General features: G+C 35.5%; 3 protein-coding genes across 5 annotated transcripts in view; 1 reads left to right on the forward strand and 2 right to left on the reverse strand.

Annotated features, from left to right (window-relative positions):
* The window catches only part of LOC128991461 (ATP-dependent helicase brm-like), a 48,829-nt gene extending 46,876 nt beyond the window's left edge, over positions 1-1,953 (reverse strand). For all 3 annotated transcript variants that reach the window (XM_054414364.1, XM_054414363.1, XM_054414365.1), the window contains exons 1-2: positions 1,880-1,953; positions 108-432 (exon numbers count right to left, since the gene is read on the reverse strand). In XM_054414364.1, coding sequence (XP_054270339.1) covers positions 108-392 — 285 coding nt within the window. In that variant the 5' untranslated portion in view covers positions 393-432; positions 1,880-1,953. The remainder of the gene's footprint in view (positions 1-107; positions 433-1,879) is intronic.
* A 2,585-nt stretch (positions 1,954-4,538) lies between these two features.
* On the forward strand, positions 4,539-9,363 carry LOC128991490 (superoxide dismutase [Cu-Zn]-like). Its single transcript, XM_054414412.1, has 4 exons — positions 4,539-4,803; positions 6,874-6,970; positions 8,087-8,274; positions 9,081-9,363. Exons 1-4 carry the CDS (start codon positions 4,735-4,737, stop codon positions 9,189-9,191), a joined length of 465 nt encoding a protein of 154 aa, XP_054270387.1. The 5' UTR covers positions 4,539-4,734; the 3' UTR covers positions 9,192-9,363.
* A 1,376-nt stretch (positions 9,364-10,739) lies between these two features.
* LOC128991489 (uncharacterized) lies at positions 10,740-18,665 on the reverse strand. The gene is made up of 5 exons (XM_054414411.1): positions 18,594-18,665; positions 15,215-15,376; positions 13,975-14,084; positions 13,108-13,255; positions 10,740-12,002 (listed from the first exon to the last, which is right to left on the reverse strand). Exons 2-5 carry the CDS (start codon positions 15,364-15,366, stop codon positions 11,519-11,521), a joined length of 894 nt encoding a protein of 297 aa, XP_054270386.1. The 5' UTR covers positions 15,367-15,376; positions 18,594-18,665; the 3' UTR covers positions 10,740-11,518.
* Between the last annotated feature and the right edge of the window lie 1,304 nt (positions 18,666-19,969).

Below are 19,969 nucleotides of genomic sequence, written 5' to 3' on the forward strand. Positions count from 1 at the left end.
ATAGGTCTAACACAACATTTTTATCCAGATTGAAAAAAAAGTTTATAACTTTCAAAATTGAAGATAGCAATAAGTTAAAACATAGTTACTCTGGGCCTGAGGTCTACCTGTACGGGAGGTTGTCCCTGTGGAGGTTGCCCCATGTTGTGTTGTGGCTGGAAAGTTTGTGTCCCTTGCTGCATGGCAGATGGTCCATTCATGTGGTTCATCGCTGGAGCCCCACTGGGCGGTCCCTGGTTGTAGTTTGGGGACATGTGCTGCGGCGGTCCCATGGCAGGGGTGTTGGGTGTAGGGGAGGGCATGGGAGACGGGGCTTGCTGTGGAGGGCCCATGGGTGATGGGGCCTGAGGCGGGGGCATCGGGGACGACTGGGGCGACGGACTCGCCGCCATCCCTCCTCCTTCACCCTCCACGGTTGGTGGTTGTTAATACCTGAATTGAAACCACACAATGAGTTCTGGGATTATCAAATACTTTCCATCACTACCTGAATACAGACCATAACAGCAGTCATTTTCTTTGGGCTTTATATCGGGGAGAAGAAATTAAGCGATAGGCCTATATTGAACTGAATCATAATCTCTAGCTAGGCCTAAATATCTATATTTGGTAAAACAGAACTTATACAGAAATACCTTTACTACTTATATGTTATATTGAATTTTTTCACCTTATCTAGGTACCAAAATTAGGCTATAACTTATTTTAAGCACTTTTTACGTATGGCACTTTTAGAGAAACGACTATTTCACCCTGAAAATCACGTTTGATCATCGCAAAAATTGCTAGAAATCAATGATTTTTGGGGCTTGAAAAATTTTTCAGCAACTGCTGTTTTAACCCAGAAAACGAGGTTTGAAATATTGTAAAAATTAGCAAAGTGCCAAAAATGACCCATTTTTTGTAAAACCAAATTAAATACCTATAACTCTAACTTAATTTAACCTAATCTAATCTAACCTAACCCAACCTAATCCATGCTTAGGTTAGCAAAGTAGGTAGGTACCGAAAATGATCGATTTCAGGTAACCCAAGGTTAGGTCAGGTTTAAGTTATTGACCGTGCCAATTATGTTAAGTGATTTTAAACTCTACTTTTCTCGGTTAGCCTATTAAATTACGTTTTTCGGGATATAATAGGTGCGTGAACAAGGTAGGCCTATATAAAGGTGCGTAACCAAAAGGTATTTGCCGCAAAAGTGGAGAGGGCTGCACTTAACTTTAGGTCCTACACTCATTCGAATGAAAATATCGATCAATATATTGATTAATCGATTGTTTCATTCGATATATCGTTTGGTTAAGTAGGCCTAGGTAAGGTTAACCTAACCTAACTAACCAAACGATATATCGAATGAAACAATCGATTAATCGATATTTTATCATTCGAATGGGTGTAGGACCTAAAGTAAAGTGCAGCCGATATTAGAAAAGCCCAGTTAAGAAACTGTACCCAACCATATTACAAAATGACCCACTAATTACTGCAATAATTTGTTTCGTCTTGTTCATCAATAAATAAGTTAGAGCATTCAGCAAAGGCCCAGTCTAGGTTTGGTTGAAATGCCTTTGAACAAATATATCTAGGTATAACTTAACCTACAGGGCAGTCTAACATTTGTCCTTATGGAATAATTTACAGTATCTTAAAAATTAACATCACATAAAATACAACTTCAATAAAGCCAATTCGAGAAAAGCTGCTTGGCCAACCACAGTTTATACCACACATCACAACGCCGACCTCCATTGATTGCTTTCACACCCTGCATCCCGGATGTTTTGTTTATATAAATATTACAACGATATATTACTCAAATAACTTTAAGGTAACGCATTTAACTTGTAGATTTTTTAAATTATAAATTCCAAAAACCTACCTCTGCAAGGACAAAAGCGTTGAAATATTAGAGTAATATTAGATTTGACAAAGAAAGGGCAACACGACAACGACAAGCAAAGCAAGCCGACGAACGGGATACTTTTTTTTGGAGTTCAGTAGTTCTTGTTTTCAGTCTTCTTTTCTCCTTCAATCAATGAAGGCAGGCTGCTAAGTACAATGTCGTGTAAGCAAAGCGAAAAAGCAAACCTTATTATGGTTCGCGAACTCGTTCGCTTTTTTGTGAACCCAAATTGTTTTTCTAAAATAATATTATTTCAGAGAAACAATTTGGGTTCACAAGAAAGTGAACGAGTTCGCGAACCATAATAAGGTTTGCTTTTCAAATACCTTAGATATAGATTATGTTATGGCTATAGGTCTTTAGTTGTCGCAGAGGTGGCGATCTCCTTTTTCATGGAGTGAGTTCGAGCTCCCTAACAAAGTGCCACTCACTGATGTAAACCCACGGCCACCATTAACTACAGGCCGTGGCCTTCGAAATAATGGCAACGACGCAAGTAGGGTTGTAACAGCTGTTTTGTTTGGAAGCAGCTAATGATATTTGTGTATTTACGAAAGCTTGGTTACTGGACTATGAAAATATTGACCCCGCGGCCCGCTTTAAATGTACAAATACAGATTTTCAATAAATATTGTTTTGATTTTCAATTCCGTATGTTTTATTTTCAATATTTTGATAAATTTAAATGAATTATACGCGAATTAATGAGCTGGTGTCACCTGTTTGCCATGCTATCTTAAGGGGCGTCTGACACTAAACAACACCACTTGCGACGATTGCCAATTCAACCAGGCCGAGGCCTGGAGTTAAAGGCGGCCGTGAGTAATCCCCGGCAACAATTTGTTCTTATCGATGGCTAAGATTATTTAATACAGAAGTACAATAATATAGTATGAGTTAGTTAGACCATAGTAATTGTAAATTTTGAAGCTCGTTTTTCGTGTCTACTTGTTCATGTTTGGTGACACAAATAGCCAGTATCGTTGGTATTTTTTTATTATTTTAGGGTTGATTGCATGATTTTTGCTTTATTGTTTGCCTATATAACTAGGGGACTAGTTATTGTTTATGATTATATCGTTTTATTTTGTGAAACAAGGTTTTAAATACTTAAATAACAAGTAACAAATTGTAAACAAAACAAAATCACCAACTCTATATTGCACCCAAGGCGCCACTAGAAAAAGCATTGCACCAGACAGAACTAACAATAAAATTGGTTTCAGCTGTTTCATAAGGATGAGAAATCTACTAAGGGAGTATGTTTTATCTATGGTTAGATGGAAGACGAGTGGCATCTGGCCCTACAATTTAAATATATACATTTTAAATAGTATATGAACAATAATTCAAAATAGTATTTAGTCTAATACGTGTGGCTAGCCTGTTTGTCAATGGAATTGTCATTTATTTATTTACCAACGGTCAAACCAATACAAAGGTATTGGTACATGTATTATAAACTAGCAGAGTACCCGTCCTTCGTACGGGGTTGGCATATAAGTATCAAATGCTTATAGCAGTTATGAGTGAGGACATGGTTTAAGAAATTTCGGTTCTTTTTGAAGTTCGTTCGCTACGCTCACTCACCTTTAGGTTGGAGCTCGTTCGCTGCGCTCACTTTCCTTCAGGTTAGCTCGTTCGCTACGCTCGCTTGTCTTCAGGTTAGCTCGTTCGCTACGCTCACTCGCCTCCAGGTTGAAGTTCGTTCGCTACGCTCACTCACCTTTTGGTTGCAAATTAGCTGTTGTCATAAATGTAATAGAAATAATGCTAGTGCTGCACCCTGTTGGTAATCCTTGTAACTTTAATGCTATTGAAAATCATAGAACAGAACCAACTTGTTTAATTGAAACAGCTGTTAAGATTCATTAATTCCATTTCTCATAAGGTTAACATGGGAACCTTTGCTCCAGAGCCACTGGGGCGGAGCCCGGAAGGATTTTTGGGATAAAAATATGCCTATATGTTAATCGGGAATATGAGCTATCATCATGCCGAATTTCAGCCCGATCCGACCAGTAGTTTTCGCGTTTACTTTTCCCATACACACAGACACCACCTCTTTTTTATAATAGTATAGATAGATTGACTAAGACTTAAGTTAAAAATCATCATCAACTCTATCCCCTCCCACTGCTTCGTAAATTTATCTGCTCCTCTCCTCCTCCTCTTCCTCTTTCATCGTTTTATGACCCAAAGCAATTCAAATCCGCACTGACCGCACTTCGCCAGAGCCAGAGCCTACTCAGCAGGCTTTAAAAGAGGTACGCTTTAAAAGAACTGTTTGACGAGCCACTCGCTTTCCCTAATTAAGTCACATCCGTCAGTTCAGTATAATTGTATATATGTAATATAGCGTTAGTAAATAGTGAAACTTTTAATGACGCAATCTATCCAACATTTGTTGGTCAACGATGAAGAGATCAAGTATTTCAAGTAAAGTATTTATGTTCTCTTCTATTATCCATCCATTATCCTATCCTATCCATCCGATCCGTGATCCGTATATTTTCCATCCAAAGTAAAATTCCATCCATTCCACTCACTCTTCCCTTCCTTCACTCCACTCCACTCCACATTTTCCAATTTAAATTCAACTTCATCTTCAACGCGTCATCGTGCTCCGCTCCCGGCTCACGTAATTATCTACTCACTCGCGCAACTTTCTTGTCTGCGCCTGAAGAAAATTATCATAGAAACCTCTAGAAATAGCTTTGTCACGGTCAAGGTAACGTAATTTCAATTTCAGAAAAATCCTCTTGCGAATTACAGTGCAAGTTGTGGTTTTGTTCTCTGCTGTCTTATTTTTCAATCGTCAACGGTAAATAATGGGAGTTAAAGGAGTTTGTGTCTTAGCTGGCGAGAAAGTTAAAGGAACGATATTTTTTGAACAAAGTGTAAGTAGGTATTCACTAATTTTCAAGATACATATTTTACTATAGCCTAGGCTAGCCTAATAAAGCTGGTCTCGGGTACAGTTTCTTAACAACTGGGCTATGCTAATATCGATTGAAACTATCAATTTGATTAGTAAACCTTCATGCGATTTTTTCACCATCAGCAAGTTTGGTTGGTTAGGTTAGGTTATAATAGGCCTAGTTTTATTTTATAATATATAGGCCTATATTTAAAAATATCGATTATTAACCCTCCGAGTGTCCCTTGTTTTGGCCTTAATGTCTGCCTATTTTTTGCTCATTTGCAAGGTTTTATTAAAACGGATCTGAGAAGCTTAAAAACAATGTTAATTATACTGTTCTATATATACCATTTTGTTTGGAAAATCATGGGCTTCAATATTATATATAAAACATAATGAACGTTTGTTAAAAAAAAAACTTTTAGGTAAAAAAAAATATTTTGGAAAATTAAAAAAAAATAAGTTTGCGCTTAATGAAATTGTATAAGTTATAGGCCTATAAATATTTGAAAATAGCCACTTTGTTCTAAATTTTATGAGGATTATAAATATATAATCATATACAGTAGTGAGGTAAGTTATCAAATAAATAAGTTATGAGTGAAAAACAGATTTCAGTAGATAGTGTTTAGCTAAGAATGCATAGCCTAGAACCATAGCTAGGAATCTGGCTGATAACTTACATCAATATCACTACCTTACCTACTTCTTCAGGATCATCAACGAGCCCTTCAAAATCACTTAAATCTTCTTATAATGCACCACGTATATCACTACTTTAGATTTTTAACACTAAAACAATGATAAACGTAATAAAACACATCAGTCATCGGTCCGAGGTTAACCAAGCTGTTTACAAATACGCACGTCAGCTGTCTGCTACAATATTTTCGGAACTAAAATGAAAAGCGCTTAGTGACAGACCTCCGGAGAAAGCTCTGAATCTGTCAAATAAAATGATACCTAACTTGATCCAGATCAATCCGATTTTGTCAGTCATAGAGCCTTTGCCGTAAACAGTGTTTGTGAGTCGCTGCAGCGACAAATAACATTCAGAGGGTTAATCAATATTTTCTATTCGATACGGTAGTTTCAATAAATATTAGCATAGCCCAGTTAAGAAACTGTACCCCTGGTCTCATTTACAAGTAGGCATAGAAGATGTTAAAATCACAACTTTCAAAGAGCTCAGGCTAGTTTATATTTTTAACATGCATCCATTTATATTTTATTAACCTACTAGGCTCAAGTTTAAACGACCATAAAAATATTGTATTGCAGTAAGTTTTAAAAGTTAAGTTAGTTCAAGAGAGAATCTTGTTGTTCGAGGTCATTTAAAAAAATTATTAAGAAAGTGAAACAATAACTTATCCAACTCCATGTCTTATTGAACTTAAAACCATCAATTCCTTCAATAACCTAGGCCTAAACCAAAATTCTAGGTCTAACTTAAAATGACTGTAAGTTACCACAGAAAACATAGGCTACTACTATAGGTCTAACCCAGAATGCTAACCGCATGGTGAAAAGCGTTAAGTACTCGGAGAGAGCTTTGCCTGTCAATTCATAGGCAGCGCCACGCTGGTGGGCCTGCCTACGAATTGACAGGCAAAGCTCTCTCCGATTAACACTTTTTACCATGCGGTTAGCATTCTGATAGTAGTATGTTTTCTGTGAAGTTACTTAGCAATCTATAAACTGAATTAATGGAGTCTGATATCAAGGTTGTGCCGGTAAGTATTTAAGGCTTACTTAATCAGTGTTAAGAGTCCTAAGTTAAACCCAATTGTCGAGGATTTCTTCTAGAATGCGGTACTTGCATCCTTAAAATACCTTTTTTTAGACAATATATCCCATGCATCTTCTGCTGAATAAATTAGGCTACTTAAGTTATAGGCCTAGAATGTAACTCTCTCAGTATTTCTTTATGGTGGTTTTGTCTGACGACTATGCTAGGTAACTTTTTTAAAGGATGTTAAACCTAATTATTGTGGGTGGTGTTTTAAGTTAGCAACGGATTTTAATATTATTTGATTTCATTTTGCAGGATGCTAGCTCGCCAGTGACTGTTACAGGAGAAGTCACCGGCCTTGATAAAGGACTCCATGGATTCCATATCCATGAATTTGGAGACAACACTAATGGTAAGTTAGACTGAAATCGCATACACAGGCATGTGGAACTGCACCCTTCACTGTTGATAAAAGATTCTGCCTAAAATCTTGAATTGTAGTCAATTAGGCACCGCGCTGCCTCCAGGTGGCCAGCATATAGTGTGGGGCTGGTAACTTAACACATTTTAGACAATCTTATACACTAACAACCTCATTTACTTTTCGGACACTAGCCTGGGAAAACTTATGTAATTTGTATACCGTCATTATCACTTTTGAATATCAATTTATCTTGGTAATTCTATATGGCTTTATCTGACTCTGATCCATTAATGTCAATGACAAAATTTAAAGTACCTATTGTACAACTCAAATCAGCTAGAAATCAGGAAACAATATATGGAATTCTATGTATAAAACTTTGCAATGATTAGATGAGCTTACAGTTGAGCTTAAGTATTGTAGCATTTTCTCTACAAGAAATTTCAGCCCTGGCAAGTATAGTAAACGTCGATAATCTGGACGCTAAGAAGCCAGACTGTTAATAACCTGGAATTGTCTTTATCAAGAAATAAAATTTTAAACCATCTGCCCAGCTTGCACTAATCTCTTAAGTTTGTTATTAAGGGGGAGGGGGATGGTGTCGTCTGCTACGCTGTAACCGTCCCCCGGCCACCCGAGGGATGGAAACAACTAGAGAGAAACAAAAAGAGGACTAACCCATCAAATTGATTCTTTTAGAATAGACTAAAAGGACTGTGACGAAATAAAGCTGCATAAAACAATGATAAAACGTACCTCAACTGCAGTTCAAAAGCCTATCACACATTTATTTGAAGCTCAAATGTAGTGTTTTATGTTTTTACTGTACACGTATTGCAATAAATTTCATACAAAACAGTGCTTGAACACAATCAAATTTGTTTAATTCGTCCCTCTTTTAGGCCCTGTACTGTACCTCTATTATCGAACATAATTTTCAAACCTTTTAATCCCATACTGTGTTTTTTAGTTATTTTCAATATTCTCAATATTCCTGAAAATGTAGCATGGATGGGGTGTAGTCTCATTTAATACGAATTATTGATGTCCTGTACACACAAGTGAGTCTGAAATGTGAAGTAAGAGGAACTTGTTGCTTTGCAGGCTGTACGAGTGCCGGACCTCATTTCAACCCGGGTAACAAGGAACACGGAGCCCCAACGGACGGTAACCGTCACATCGGCGACCTCGGCAATGTGACAGCTGATGATAAGGGGGTAGCCAAGGTCAACATCACTGATAAGTTGATAACACTCGTTGGCCCTCTCAGCATATTGGGCAGGACTGTCGTGGTAAGCATTACCTGAGAACACCTTTCAGTATTGAGTTATGTTACAAATGTATGTTCTATGAAACCAAATAGAATTTCCGAAAGAAGTACACTCACATTCAAGTGAATATGTAGTCAATCAAACTATTTTTAATTTGAAAAAATTTGCTACAGTAGGTCCTCGTGATATTTTAAACTGGTGCTAAAGCGTTAGTTCGTGGACAATCGGCATCTGCGTGTACACAAGATTTTTGAATGAAGACAAGATTATTCTGTTAGTTTCATTTGATATGACAAAAACTAAGTGGTTGATTCTCACCCAAGTAGTGATAGCAAAATTAAGACTCTAGTGTGTGTTACATACTTTTCTCTCGGGTACGGAAACAAAAACTTTTTGGGAAAGGTTCAAATGCTTAATGTTTGTAATGGGTTAATTAGGTTAGCTAAATTTATTTATTTATTTCCAACGGTTAATCCAATTTTACAAATTTGTGTACATCAAGATAGGTCGCCTGATGTGTAGCAAGATGGTAAATTGTAAACATATTTCAACCAAATTGTCATATGACCAAGTTGGACGCAAACCATCTTAGTCTTACTACAACAGAAAACAGTTGGGAATCACTGCTCTTAAGATAAAATTGAAGTGATACTCTTAGAATAGACTTAGTATTGGAAAGTAATATTGGTTTGCAGGTTCATAAATTTACAATTATTATTGGTTTTCGGGTTCATAAATTTACAATTATTATTGGTTTGCGGGTTCATAAATTTACAAGTAGTATTGGTTTGCCGGTTCATAAAGTTACAATTATTACTGGTTTGCAGGTTCACGCAGACCCGGATGATCTGGGTAAGGGAGGACACGAATTGAGCAAGACTACCGGCAATGCTGGGGCTCGTCTTGCATGTGGTGTCATCGGCATAGCCAAGGCCTAGATCACTATATATTACACTCCATTACTCATAATCTACTCATAGAGATAGGCACCAACCCATTTAATACTAGCCATAAATAATGGTATCCTGTAAGAACAAAAATGTATACGTCGGATATGTGTGGAGGTGTTTGGTTGTGTCGGATTGTAAATAAATATATTTTGTTGGTTTAGTTGGAGTTTTGGTACCGTACCTGTGTTCTCTATGTGTTACGGAATTCTAGATTAAAAATCTTAATAAACATACTCCCTTCTATTTACAAGCCTACCCTCTTGAATTGACTGAAGACAATTAATTTAATGTTTCAGAACATTTTATGTTGTGGTGTTGAACAAATAACCCATGGCACCTTTTATCATCATATAACAGCCATAATTTAAATAATCTATGGCACTTTGTAAAGAGCCTGGATCATGTAGATTGTAGGCTATGAGAATCTGTGTCAAAAGTTAAACTTACTCTGATTTTTCTCCCTAAGTTCAATACTATTCTGTGCAACAATACACTGTAATAAGCACACTAGCTGTAGAACACCAACAGCTGAGATTTTTCACCCCATTTGTGTCTGTATATATTTAAGGCGGCTGCAGACATGCGTCAATCGCCATGCATGGAATATTTGATTTGGTGATTTAATTGTCTTCGTCGATTTACAAGTAGACGTCTACACACGAGTTCTTTTCCGAACAACCGTTCGTTTCTGGAATAGCAAATATTCGTTCACTTTGATGTGTGCAAAAATACTGACAATGAACGGGAAAACACAAGCACAAATGTTTGCTACGTGCAATTTAGACAAACACCTATCCACACGAGTCGCTGTTCGGCGAATGGAACGTGTCTATAGCCGCCTTTATATGAACAATTATTTCAAAAAATGTGAACAGAGATTCTTATTTACTATTTTTTTTCTGTAAGCATAAATTATACAGTAGAGTCAAAAATCCAAACCAATTAGGACCGTAGGTAGTTCAGATTAGGCTAGCAATTTGTTCGGATTTTCAAACATAGCCTAGAAATGCCTAATAGACACATAATTAGGCCTAGAGTATTAAAAATCTGTTCTAGGATACAGTGAATAAAATAAAAATAATGATTTTTGTACTAAGGTATTTTTGTTATATAACTGTAATTCGTTTCTTGAAAAAAAGATGTAGAGCTTATACATTGGAAACGAACAAAACACAGACTGGCTCGGCGTGTTCACTCATTTCCCTGCCACGCGCCGACTGTTTGGCCCGCGAAATTGTAAAACATCTGTTGTCTCTGTGCTAATTCAATACTTTAAATCCCTCAGGAGTGGTTCGGATTTTTAACGTTAGGATTTTCGATTCTCAACTGTAGCTTATTTTTATTTTGGACTGTTTTAAGTCCAAACAAATGCTGAAAACAAGCAAACAAACCAATAAAAGTATCTCTTGTCATTATTTTAGAATTTGTTTCCTCCATTCATATTAAAAATGGTCTGAATTATAAACTTAAATTGCATTTTGTTTTGAATAAATTGATTGACTACAAAAGATGGCAAGGAAAATAAATACAATACTGGAAAAATACAAGCACCTCATTTATTTAAAAATATAAAACCTTCAATATTTATTTTTGACACACGTCAAGTATTGACATAGAGTAAGTAGATCAGTTTTTAAAACTGAAAAAATGCATAAAATACTGACATTAAGTAGCGAATGTTTACGTTTTATTTCATAGTTGTTTTGAAGAAAATCAACAAAGACTATATAGTTTTCTTAAGGTAGGTTGCAGTTGGCTACCTTAAAAACGTGTAGGCTATACTACAGTCAACAAAATTAAAAGATAGATTCAATATTCTCAAAATATAAATAAAATATTTCAATAAAAAAAAACAACAATAAAAATTATTTAACAGTGTTTTAAATATATTTTATTAAACCTTTGAGTCCCTAGAGAGTAATAGCTATTTTGGGAAATAGAAACTAACTTTTGCTTACAACTATCTAAGCAAACATAATAAATTATCTAAAATGGGTAAAATCTGTTTCACTTCACAAGCCTAGGAGGCCCACCTAAAATGGTGGATGGGTTAGGTGGAAGTTGAGTGGAGTGTCTTGACGGGAGGATTCTTTGAAAGCACATCACAACTAAATGTTTTTTTCTTAATTTTATGTGGCCACTTAAAACTCGTTCTAATAGAATTTAGAATATTTTGCTCATAATTAAAGGGACAGGCGTTACAAAAATAGGCATATAAAACTATATATAATCACTGGGGCTCAAAGGTTTAATGCCTATTTAAATTTAAGGTAAGAAACCTAATAAGTGTCTATAATAAAAAATAGTGGAACAAATTAATAATCATGGTACCTCCGGTAACCAGGAGGGGGAGGTCGCTTTTGGTAACCAGTGTGAAAGTTCCGTTGCGAGGCTGCCATCAGAGCTGGGAACTGAGGCGGCGGACCTTGCTGGCCCCCCCTCCACAACATTACGATCAACAAGTAAAACCCTCCTATCGTCTTGGACAACATATCAATCAGTGCGAGGAAGATGGGTGTCATTACTCTAATAAAGTTGTTGAACTCTCTGAAGAATTTGATAGAATAATCACCCAGGAATTGTAACCCGTTCATCAGACCGGTTCCTAGAGTCATTGCTAAAAGAAACAAAAACCTGAAAGTTTCTTTAATATTATGCATAGTCACCAGTTCTTGAATGCCTTGTAGTAAAAATGCTCCCCAAACTTTTAAATTTATCAGGAGATTCGTCTTGATTTCTTCCCAGTCCATGGAGCTATCTAAAATATTTGGTGTGCTGATGGTTTCTGGTTCGTACTTTCTGAAACAGAGTTTTGACAAATTTGTAGTTGGTACAATATGCTAACAGGATAACCAACCATATGGGGCGTTAAAGGTTCGGTGAACAACATATTAATTAATATGTATTCTTTAAGAGATAGAATTAATTATTACATTGCAAAAAATTATATTCTTTTTCTTTAACTACCTTTTTAATTTCTCAAATTAATTTTTCTAACATTTGCACCTTATTTAATATTAACTTACTCTAAATGTTTTTATTCTCCTTCTCACAACACATTAAAATTCAAGTAAAGAATTTTCTCTTTAATCTAGGGACAGCCGAGGCCAATGTTATCATCACAGCTGATTACCAGCTGACCCTTGCAAAACAGTGTCTGCTCAGCTGCTAGCCAACACGATAACAGTTAACTGATACACTAACTCCCACCGGAATAAGCACTTTCTCATCACTTCCTTTTCATTATATATTCACATTCATTTTTCATCCCACAGAAAAACAAATCACATTTAATATTGGTAACTATTTCATATGTGTTTACAATTAATTTAACTAGTGGTCGTCCTGTGGTCGAAACTCGACCAAAAATAATTAATGTACAGACTTCTCTATTTTCTCCCCACACTGTAAATAAAACATGTGATTGGAATTTCTTCCATTTGTTTTGATTTTCTGTTTACATTTTGTTGTTATTTCGTCACCATCATGGCAACCCATATGGTCCATGTTAATTTTTTGAAGTTTTCAAATTAATTTTTTGTTCTTATTTGTTAGCCTATTTTAATTTTTAAAAGCATTCTGCACATCTACAGGAAAATATCTTTCCAACAGTATGCGTAGATTTTCCCTGCGATGCAAAAAGGTTTTAAAGAAACATGCTTGCCTATTAATATATAGATAGATTAATGAGTAAAGTTGAAAAAGTTATAGCAAACCCATCAGATGTACAGTTTTTTTTATTTATTTGGTAGTTTTTTTTTCTTCAACCAAAATTATGTTATATTTCTGTTCTTGTTTCATATTTTTATGGTACATCTCAGAATTTTAAAAATGTATACTTGGCAGCAATTTTATGTGTCTAAGCCATTCACATTTACGCAACTGTCAAAACTTGAAGGAATACCTGACAACTTTGAGATTCAACACAAGTTCTCCGAGGGCAGAGAAGCTAACTTGTTGGATCATGAACCAGTAGCTGCCGAACGCAACTTCCTGTAGTCTCGTCCAAACACAGACTCCAGCTGTCGCGTCTGAGTCTGAATCGTCAGGCCCTGTGGACAACAAAAGCATTAAACTTGCAGAGGATTCAGTCATAATCTCTGATATGGATAATAATGCTGTTGATTTGCTCCTTGCCAAATTGCCATGGTTCTGGACGTACTTTAATGTTTGAAAATAATCCTTTTATTAAAATCAAAATATTTATTGGTGTATTTTTATTTTAATAGTGTAAGATTTTTCAATAGTTAATTGACCTAGATAAGTGTGTTATCTTGCTAAAGCTGTGAAAAATTACATATTCACAAATATCTATAAATAGAACATTTCTGTGATTCAACTTAGAGAGAACTAATATTTCAAATTTAAATAATTATTTTAATCAACAATAACGTATTATCTTAAAGAATCAAATCAAATTATTCTTTATTTGTAGTTTTGTCAAGAAATTACAATGGCGTCATTGAAAGGCTTGAAGGAGGATTTATATACTAAATGTTTGTATACAAAAACAAGAACAGTGACTCAAATCTCGATCCATTATCTCTAGTTAAAGAAATCTTTGAGACATCTAAAAAAAGTCAAAAAGTAATCTATAATATAGGCCTAGTATTCATTCTTTCACATCTTTTTTTGGTTAAAAAATACATGTGACTAGAAGAATTCATAACCAGTCCAAGTAGCTAAAGCTGTTTAATGAAACTTCTATATTTAATTGATAGACATAATATTACATTGCAATATTTGTCTAGCTTTTTGAAAATACAATTACCTGTGATCGCTGCCCACATCGCTCCTTTGTACACACTGTTGATCCTCTTCTTTACTATTTCTAAATCTCTAATAAGATCTTTCTCTTCCTCATTAACTTGGACCATGTCCCTAAAAAAGTGCACAACAAGAAGAATAATTAGCCCATTCAAATTGATAATAATGATTTAGATTATACACTGAGAGGTTTATTTATTTATCTCGGGACTCTTTCATGGTTGAAAATGCATCAAAACCTCTGAAATTAATTTGTCAGCATATCATTTACATTGTTAACAAATCCTTCCTTCATCACTTATTCAGAATCTTCATCACTCTTTCTTTAAGGGTTATGGCCTTGGGAAATAGGATGTGTGGCCGGGAGGTTAGCTCGGGGTCATTTTGAAAACATTTCACAACACCTGACTAACTGACTCCGCACCTGCGCCAATAGCAACAAAGTTCTCTACCTGGACACTGAACCACACATATCAATCTCATAATAGGCCCTTCTGCTATTCCTCTTAAAACGATTTCTTGTCTTTGCCAATTCAGCTCAGCCTTAAAAATATTATCTAGACCTACATGCGTTTTTTATGATGTTTGTAGCCTTATTTATACTAGGCTACTTATATAATGGTCAAACTCACCACCGTACCGTACCTAAAACTATGCTATTATAAAATGTGTCATATTTGAATTATTGGTACTGCAATGTTTTATCAGCAAAATTAATTTATTATTATAGGTTTTGTACCATAAAAACTCAAGGAATAATAAAAGGAAATTGATTTGTTTTAAAGGATCCTTTTCAACATTAAACACAATTAGGTACATTCAAGACAGTTTCAGTACATAAACTTACAGACAGTTTGGAAATCGTTTCAAAAAGTTTAAGGAGACAGAAAGACTTGTAGCAGCTTGTATCACTAAATGATAAGAAACAAATAAAAAATATTCGGTCAACAACGTCTGCACAATCCCCTAGCTCCTGAACAATGTTTCGGTTCAAAAGCATGAAAGTAAGAGGTTTGTTGTGTGCTACTAGCCGTTTGTAAGATGTCCGGCCATTTATTTCTTGCCAACTGAAGCAGCTTCTATATATTTAGTCATTTATTGCAGCGTGTTTGAGTAGTTTGTTTATAGGCCTATAATCAAAAAGATTTATTAGATATTAATACACACATGAACAATTTTCAAAAGGTTTTCTTGTTTATAAATTTGATAATAAGATAAATTAGCAAGCAAGATCCCATGTATACCTGTAATCTTTCAGTGGGTGTACGTAGTTCCTGCCAGTGTAAGTCGCAGCAAATATCCTTGTGACAAGCATCTGTTGAACAAACACGTGGACTAAGCTTTCCTCATCGGAGCTTTCACTCTGTTGAGCCCTCATACTGGTTTTGACTGTCATTTCAGCCCACCTGAAACATGACATAAAGCTTAAAGTATTTTAGGAAAAGTTATCAATTTTTCAATAATTTAAAAAAACTTCATAATATCATTCATATTGATGAATTATGCAACAAGTTAAAATTCACAAAGTTCCCCAACAGAAGAGTGAAACACATCATCAGCTCTAATGAAGCCGGCAAGATAGCTTACACCACTGCGTTCGAGCGCCACTTGCGGTATGGAATTGTTCTTTGGGGTTTGCATTGTTCAATAACTTAAAGCACATCCTTGTTATTCAAACCTCTGCCGATAAACGTAATTAACAAAAATGAATGGATAAGGCAAATTATTATTATATTATTACCATAGAATAAATAGGTCAATAATTTACTGTAAGTCAGGGGTGCCCATCCCCCCCTAGACTCATGACGCACCCCCCCCCCCAATTGAGCAACAGCCCCCCCCCATAAATGATGTACACAACAAATGAGAAACATTATTCTTCCGCCCAGCACTATTTGTAAAACTATAAAAGAAGTTTTATAATTTTTTTTAGATATTTAAAATTCTCAAACCCAGTTAATCTATATCAATAAAGTTATAGTTTCGTCTGTACATTGCTCAGAATTATACATTTTGGGTTATTTATGTTTTATACATTGAAGAAGTTGAAACATGTCTTATCTCCATTTATGTCCGTCTGTCACGGCCCAGAAGGCATTTTATGCAGCCTACTCATGGCCTACTCTGAAGAAAACTAGAGTACCGATTATGATTCTAATGGTTTAATTGTATCCACAGGATGGGCGAGAGAGTCCTTATAGCCATTAAAATATGGCCTCACTATTTTGGAAATAAAATAACGGACGATCAAAAGTACAATTTTGTGTGATTTTTCTAGTTTATTTTCTCCATGTTTACTACATACGTCATTAATTTATGAAATACTAATAATGTGTTAAGAGAACACGTCATATATGAAATTACAAACAGCTGTTTTGATAAACATAAACAACATACCAACATAAAGATTCCTTTTCCTAGCTGTCACTGATATGTTTACATAAATAATGTTCTTTAAGAATACTGTGTAGGCCCTAACCATTTCCGTGTTTACATAAATGTTCTTTAAGAATACTGTGTAGGCCCTAACCATTTCCGATCACGTTTGTAAGCAAATCCAAAACCAAGTGAGATTAATAACCGTGTGGCTTTGGCTTACATAACGGGTTTTAATTATCACGAGTACTAATATGTAACTGTAAATGAAATTAAATAACTAGCCCTCATCCAGGTCGGGAACCGGAGATTCTGTGTGTATCAAGTTGTACTTGAATTTTTATTACCGGGAAAAGACCGTGAATCAGTGTTGTACAGGACTGGAAAACTTATCTTTCTATATAAATAAAATTAGAGTTTTATAAGTCACCTCATTTTAAGGGATCTTTTATTGCCAGAATATCCATATCGAATTGTCAGCGTCTTTCTCGATATAACGATCCCCTCTCCCTCCCTTTAGAAACATCACAGCTCCTTTGATGAAAATTAAATGGAAACAACGCTTGCGCCAACAATCGTCTGCTCCGTTATACACTTCTGTCTGCTGTGCGCTATGTTACAACAGATTTCAGATACAACAGCTGGGGAATGATGACGATATAATGCTTAGTACACTGTGATTGAGTGATAACCATGGTAACTTAGTACACAAAAAACATACTTAATATGTTTTCTGTGCTTAGTAAGGCTGTGATTGGCCAATGAGTAGGCCTAAATATGGCGACTTGTTGAATTTGTGTATGAATTGAAGAGAACCCTTTTAATGAACAGAAGAACAAAGAAAGAGAATAACAATATTGTTCTCGTTACATTCTTTGAGTGTTTTAATTATCTCTAAATATAATTTTACACTTTTTTATTCCTTATCTATCAATTCCTATGCTGTGATACAGCACCTATCGGTAGCCTATCTGTTTATATAACACTTTCTAAAGGTCCCTTTAATATTTACGTTATTTATAGCAATGTAATGTTTGGCCAGTGATTAGTTGAGTTTGAGTTAGCTACAATTTTAAACGTTGCCGTTTGTACAACTGAACCAAGATAAATAATTTGAAATTTACAATAATAATGATTGTGCAATATTGAATTTCGTTTATAAAAATGTAAATCGTGACTCAATTGCTGTTTACAGCGTTTTAATGAGTTTGTCATCTGTTTTTATACTATATTGGATTAACCGTATTTTTCATTCCCCCCCCCTCCCTATTAACTCAGGTAATCGAGTATACACAATAGTGTAAAGTATTGTAGCCTATGCTACTTGCTACTTGATTGTATTTTAACGAGCTTTATGTCAACAAAGCGTTCTGCTGTGCTTAAGTCGCGGTGTAGCTGGATGTGTCTGTACCACGCGTTATCTTTTATCTATCACAGCAGTTGAGCCATCCCGTGCGCTCCCTCTCTTAGATCTCACGTCTTGCTAATCTTAAATAATAACTTTCTACACGAATCCTAAACTATCCTAAAATCCTATTTTAACTAATTTAATTCAATAATATAACTATTGTCATTAATTATCCACTTTCTATCTGGCGATTTCGTAATGTATTTTGGATTATCGTCACGTTGAACACTGTTGCAATTAACTTTAGCCCCCCCCCATTTGAATTTTTTGAGCCCCCCCCAAGAATTTCAATGACGCAGTCTGCGTCACGGCCCCCCCTTGTGGGCACCCCTGTGTAAGTTACCTATTTAGGGTATTTATTCATACGGTAAACACCATTTTTACAATCGATAATACATGAGTGGCAAGTTACAAGATAAATATATATATGTCAGATTCAGATTCATCTTGCTAGACAATAAAAAGATTGCTAACATGAAAAATTACAAACAGGATTGAACCAAAAATGCAAGTAATGATCATACGTATTACAAATCCTGGTTAACATGCATAAACATTTTTAGAGAAAAATGACGATTACCAAAACTAGATAACAATTGATAAATATTTCAATATAATAACAATAACAAGCAAAAATTAAAAAATGAGAGTTAAAAATTATTGAAAATGAGACTGTGAGTATTAAATCCAAAGGAGGAATTGGGCCTTACACTTACTACTGAAGTTGTACAACATACAAGTTGCCAGTGCTTCTGTTGTAGTTCTCAAGCCTCTAACAGGGGTTTTAATCGTGTCGTGATAGTTTATTAGTGATATCGTGATATAATTACAGTACTTACTGTAACGTCAACAAACCTAAACAGCCTCTATCCTCTCTATCTTTTTGTTTTGGTTTGGTTTTGGTTTTGACGTTTTGGTTCTGGTTTAGGACAAATGGTGTCCATAGAGGAATGTTGGAAAACATGAACCAACTTTGATTAAGCTGTATATAACTAATGTGCATAATTAAACAGCTCAATAAGTATAACCGTTGATTATATACCTCCACAAGTATCTACATCTATCCTCTAGGGGAGATAAATAATCACTGGAAGAACTATAGACTAAGTGTTTTTAATTTATGGTAGAAAAACTATCTAAACAGATTTAAATGTTAACGATAAACGGAATAATTTTTAAAAATTAGCAATTTCCAACAAAGTCGGAAAGTATTGCGTCGAATTAAAACTAATAAAATAAATAATAAGAACTTATGATGACGGCGGGTTGCCAAAAAGTGGTGTGTCCTCTAGCTCAGTCAACGAATAGAGAGGTCTGCTCACCAAATAGTCCTTCAGTTTGTCTCTAAAAGCTCTCACGTCCAACTCACGCACTGCACGATGGGAGTGCGTTGTAGAGCTTACTGGTATAATAACGGTAGCCCTTTTGGTTCCAGACAAGACGGCATCTAGGCAGGTTAGTTAAATTGGCATGTCGGGTCTGGTAAGAGTGTTGTTCCTCACGCCGAACAAGTTTTGCTGAATTTTCCTTTGCCATTGAGGATGTACTGACTATATAGACGGTCAGAATATTTAAATCCCTAAAGATAGGCCTACATTGGTCACGGTACCCGGCAGACGTAATCACCCTCAGAGTCATTTTCTGAAGGAGCAAGATGTCATGTGCTGCAGCTGTATGACCCCATAGTGCGATGCCATAGCTTACGTGGCTTTGAAAAAGAGCATGGTATAAAGCATTCACTAAGTATGGTTTAGAGATTACCAATACCAACTGTATACTTGATACTTGTAGTCATCCCATTACGGGTGTGCCATGGCAGGGCCGCCTTTAACTACAGGCCGCGGCCTGGAGTTAAAGGCAGTCGTGGCCATGGTTGACATAGTTTTGGCATATTCTTGTTTCAAAAACTCTTCTACTTTGTTATACTCGTTACTATGCTCTTCTCGTTTGTTACCATTGATATTATCAAGTATTAGAGATAGAACACTTGTGTTTGTTAGCCTATGCTATTATTTAATTGGAATTTTCTTATGTGTCTTGTGTTAAAAGATAAACAAGCTTTTGGGTAGGTGGATAAACTCAAAAAACGTTGGATAGACCAGTTTAATAATAGTAACATTTCAGTACCATTATAGTTTCTAAAACTTATAGTTTAGTTTGTTTAAGTGCCTTTTTAATGTGGCACTTCTAAACAAAATTTAAACTAATTTAGCAG

The sequence above is a fragment of the Macrosteles quadrilineatus genome, unplaced genomic scaffold, assembly GCF_028750875.1.
Source record: "Macrosteles quadrilineatus isolate MER2022 unplaced genomic scaffold, UCM_ALF_1.0 Scaffold_4__1_contigs__length_99947679, whole genome shotgun sequence".
In the NCBI taxonomy this organism is placed as follows: Eukaryota; Metazoa; Arthropoda; class Insecta; order Hemiptera; family Cicadellidae; genus Macrosteles; species Macrosteles quadrilineatus.

Excerpts from the sequence above, each read along its gene's own strand:
- LOC128991490 (XM_054414412.1), top strand. The coding sequence starts at position 4,735 with ATGGGAGTTAAAGGAGTTTGTGTCTTAGCTGGCGAGAAAGTTAAAGGA. Across the intron at positions 4,804-6,873 it reads CGATATTTTTTGAACAAAGT|GATGCTAGCTCGCCAGTGAC; the intron begins GTAAGTAGGTAT and ends TTCATTTTGCAG. Across the intron at positions 6,971-8,086 it reads ATTTGGAGACAACACTAATG|GCTGTACGAGTGCCGGACCT; the intron begins GTAAGTTAGACT and ends GTTGCTTTGCAG.
- LOC128991489 (XM_054414411.1), bottom strand. The coding sequence starts at position 15,366 with ATGACAGTCAAAACCAGTATGAGGGCTCAACAGAGTGAAAGCTCCGAT. Across the intron at positions 14,085-15,214 it reads CACCCACTGAAAGATTACAG|GGACATGGTCCAAGTTAATG; the intron begins GTATACATGGGA and ends GCACTTTTTTAG. Across the intron at positions 13,256-13,974 it reads GATGTGGGCAGCGATCACAG|GGCCTGACGATTCAGACTCA; the intron begins GTAATTGTATTT and ends TGTTGTCCACAG.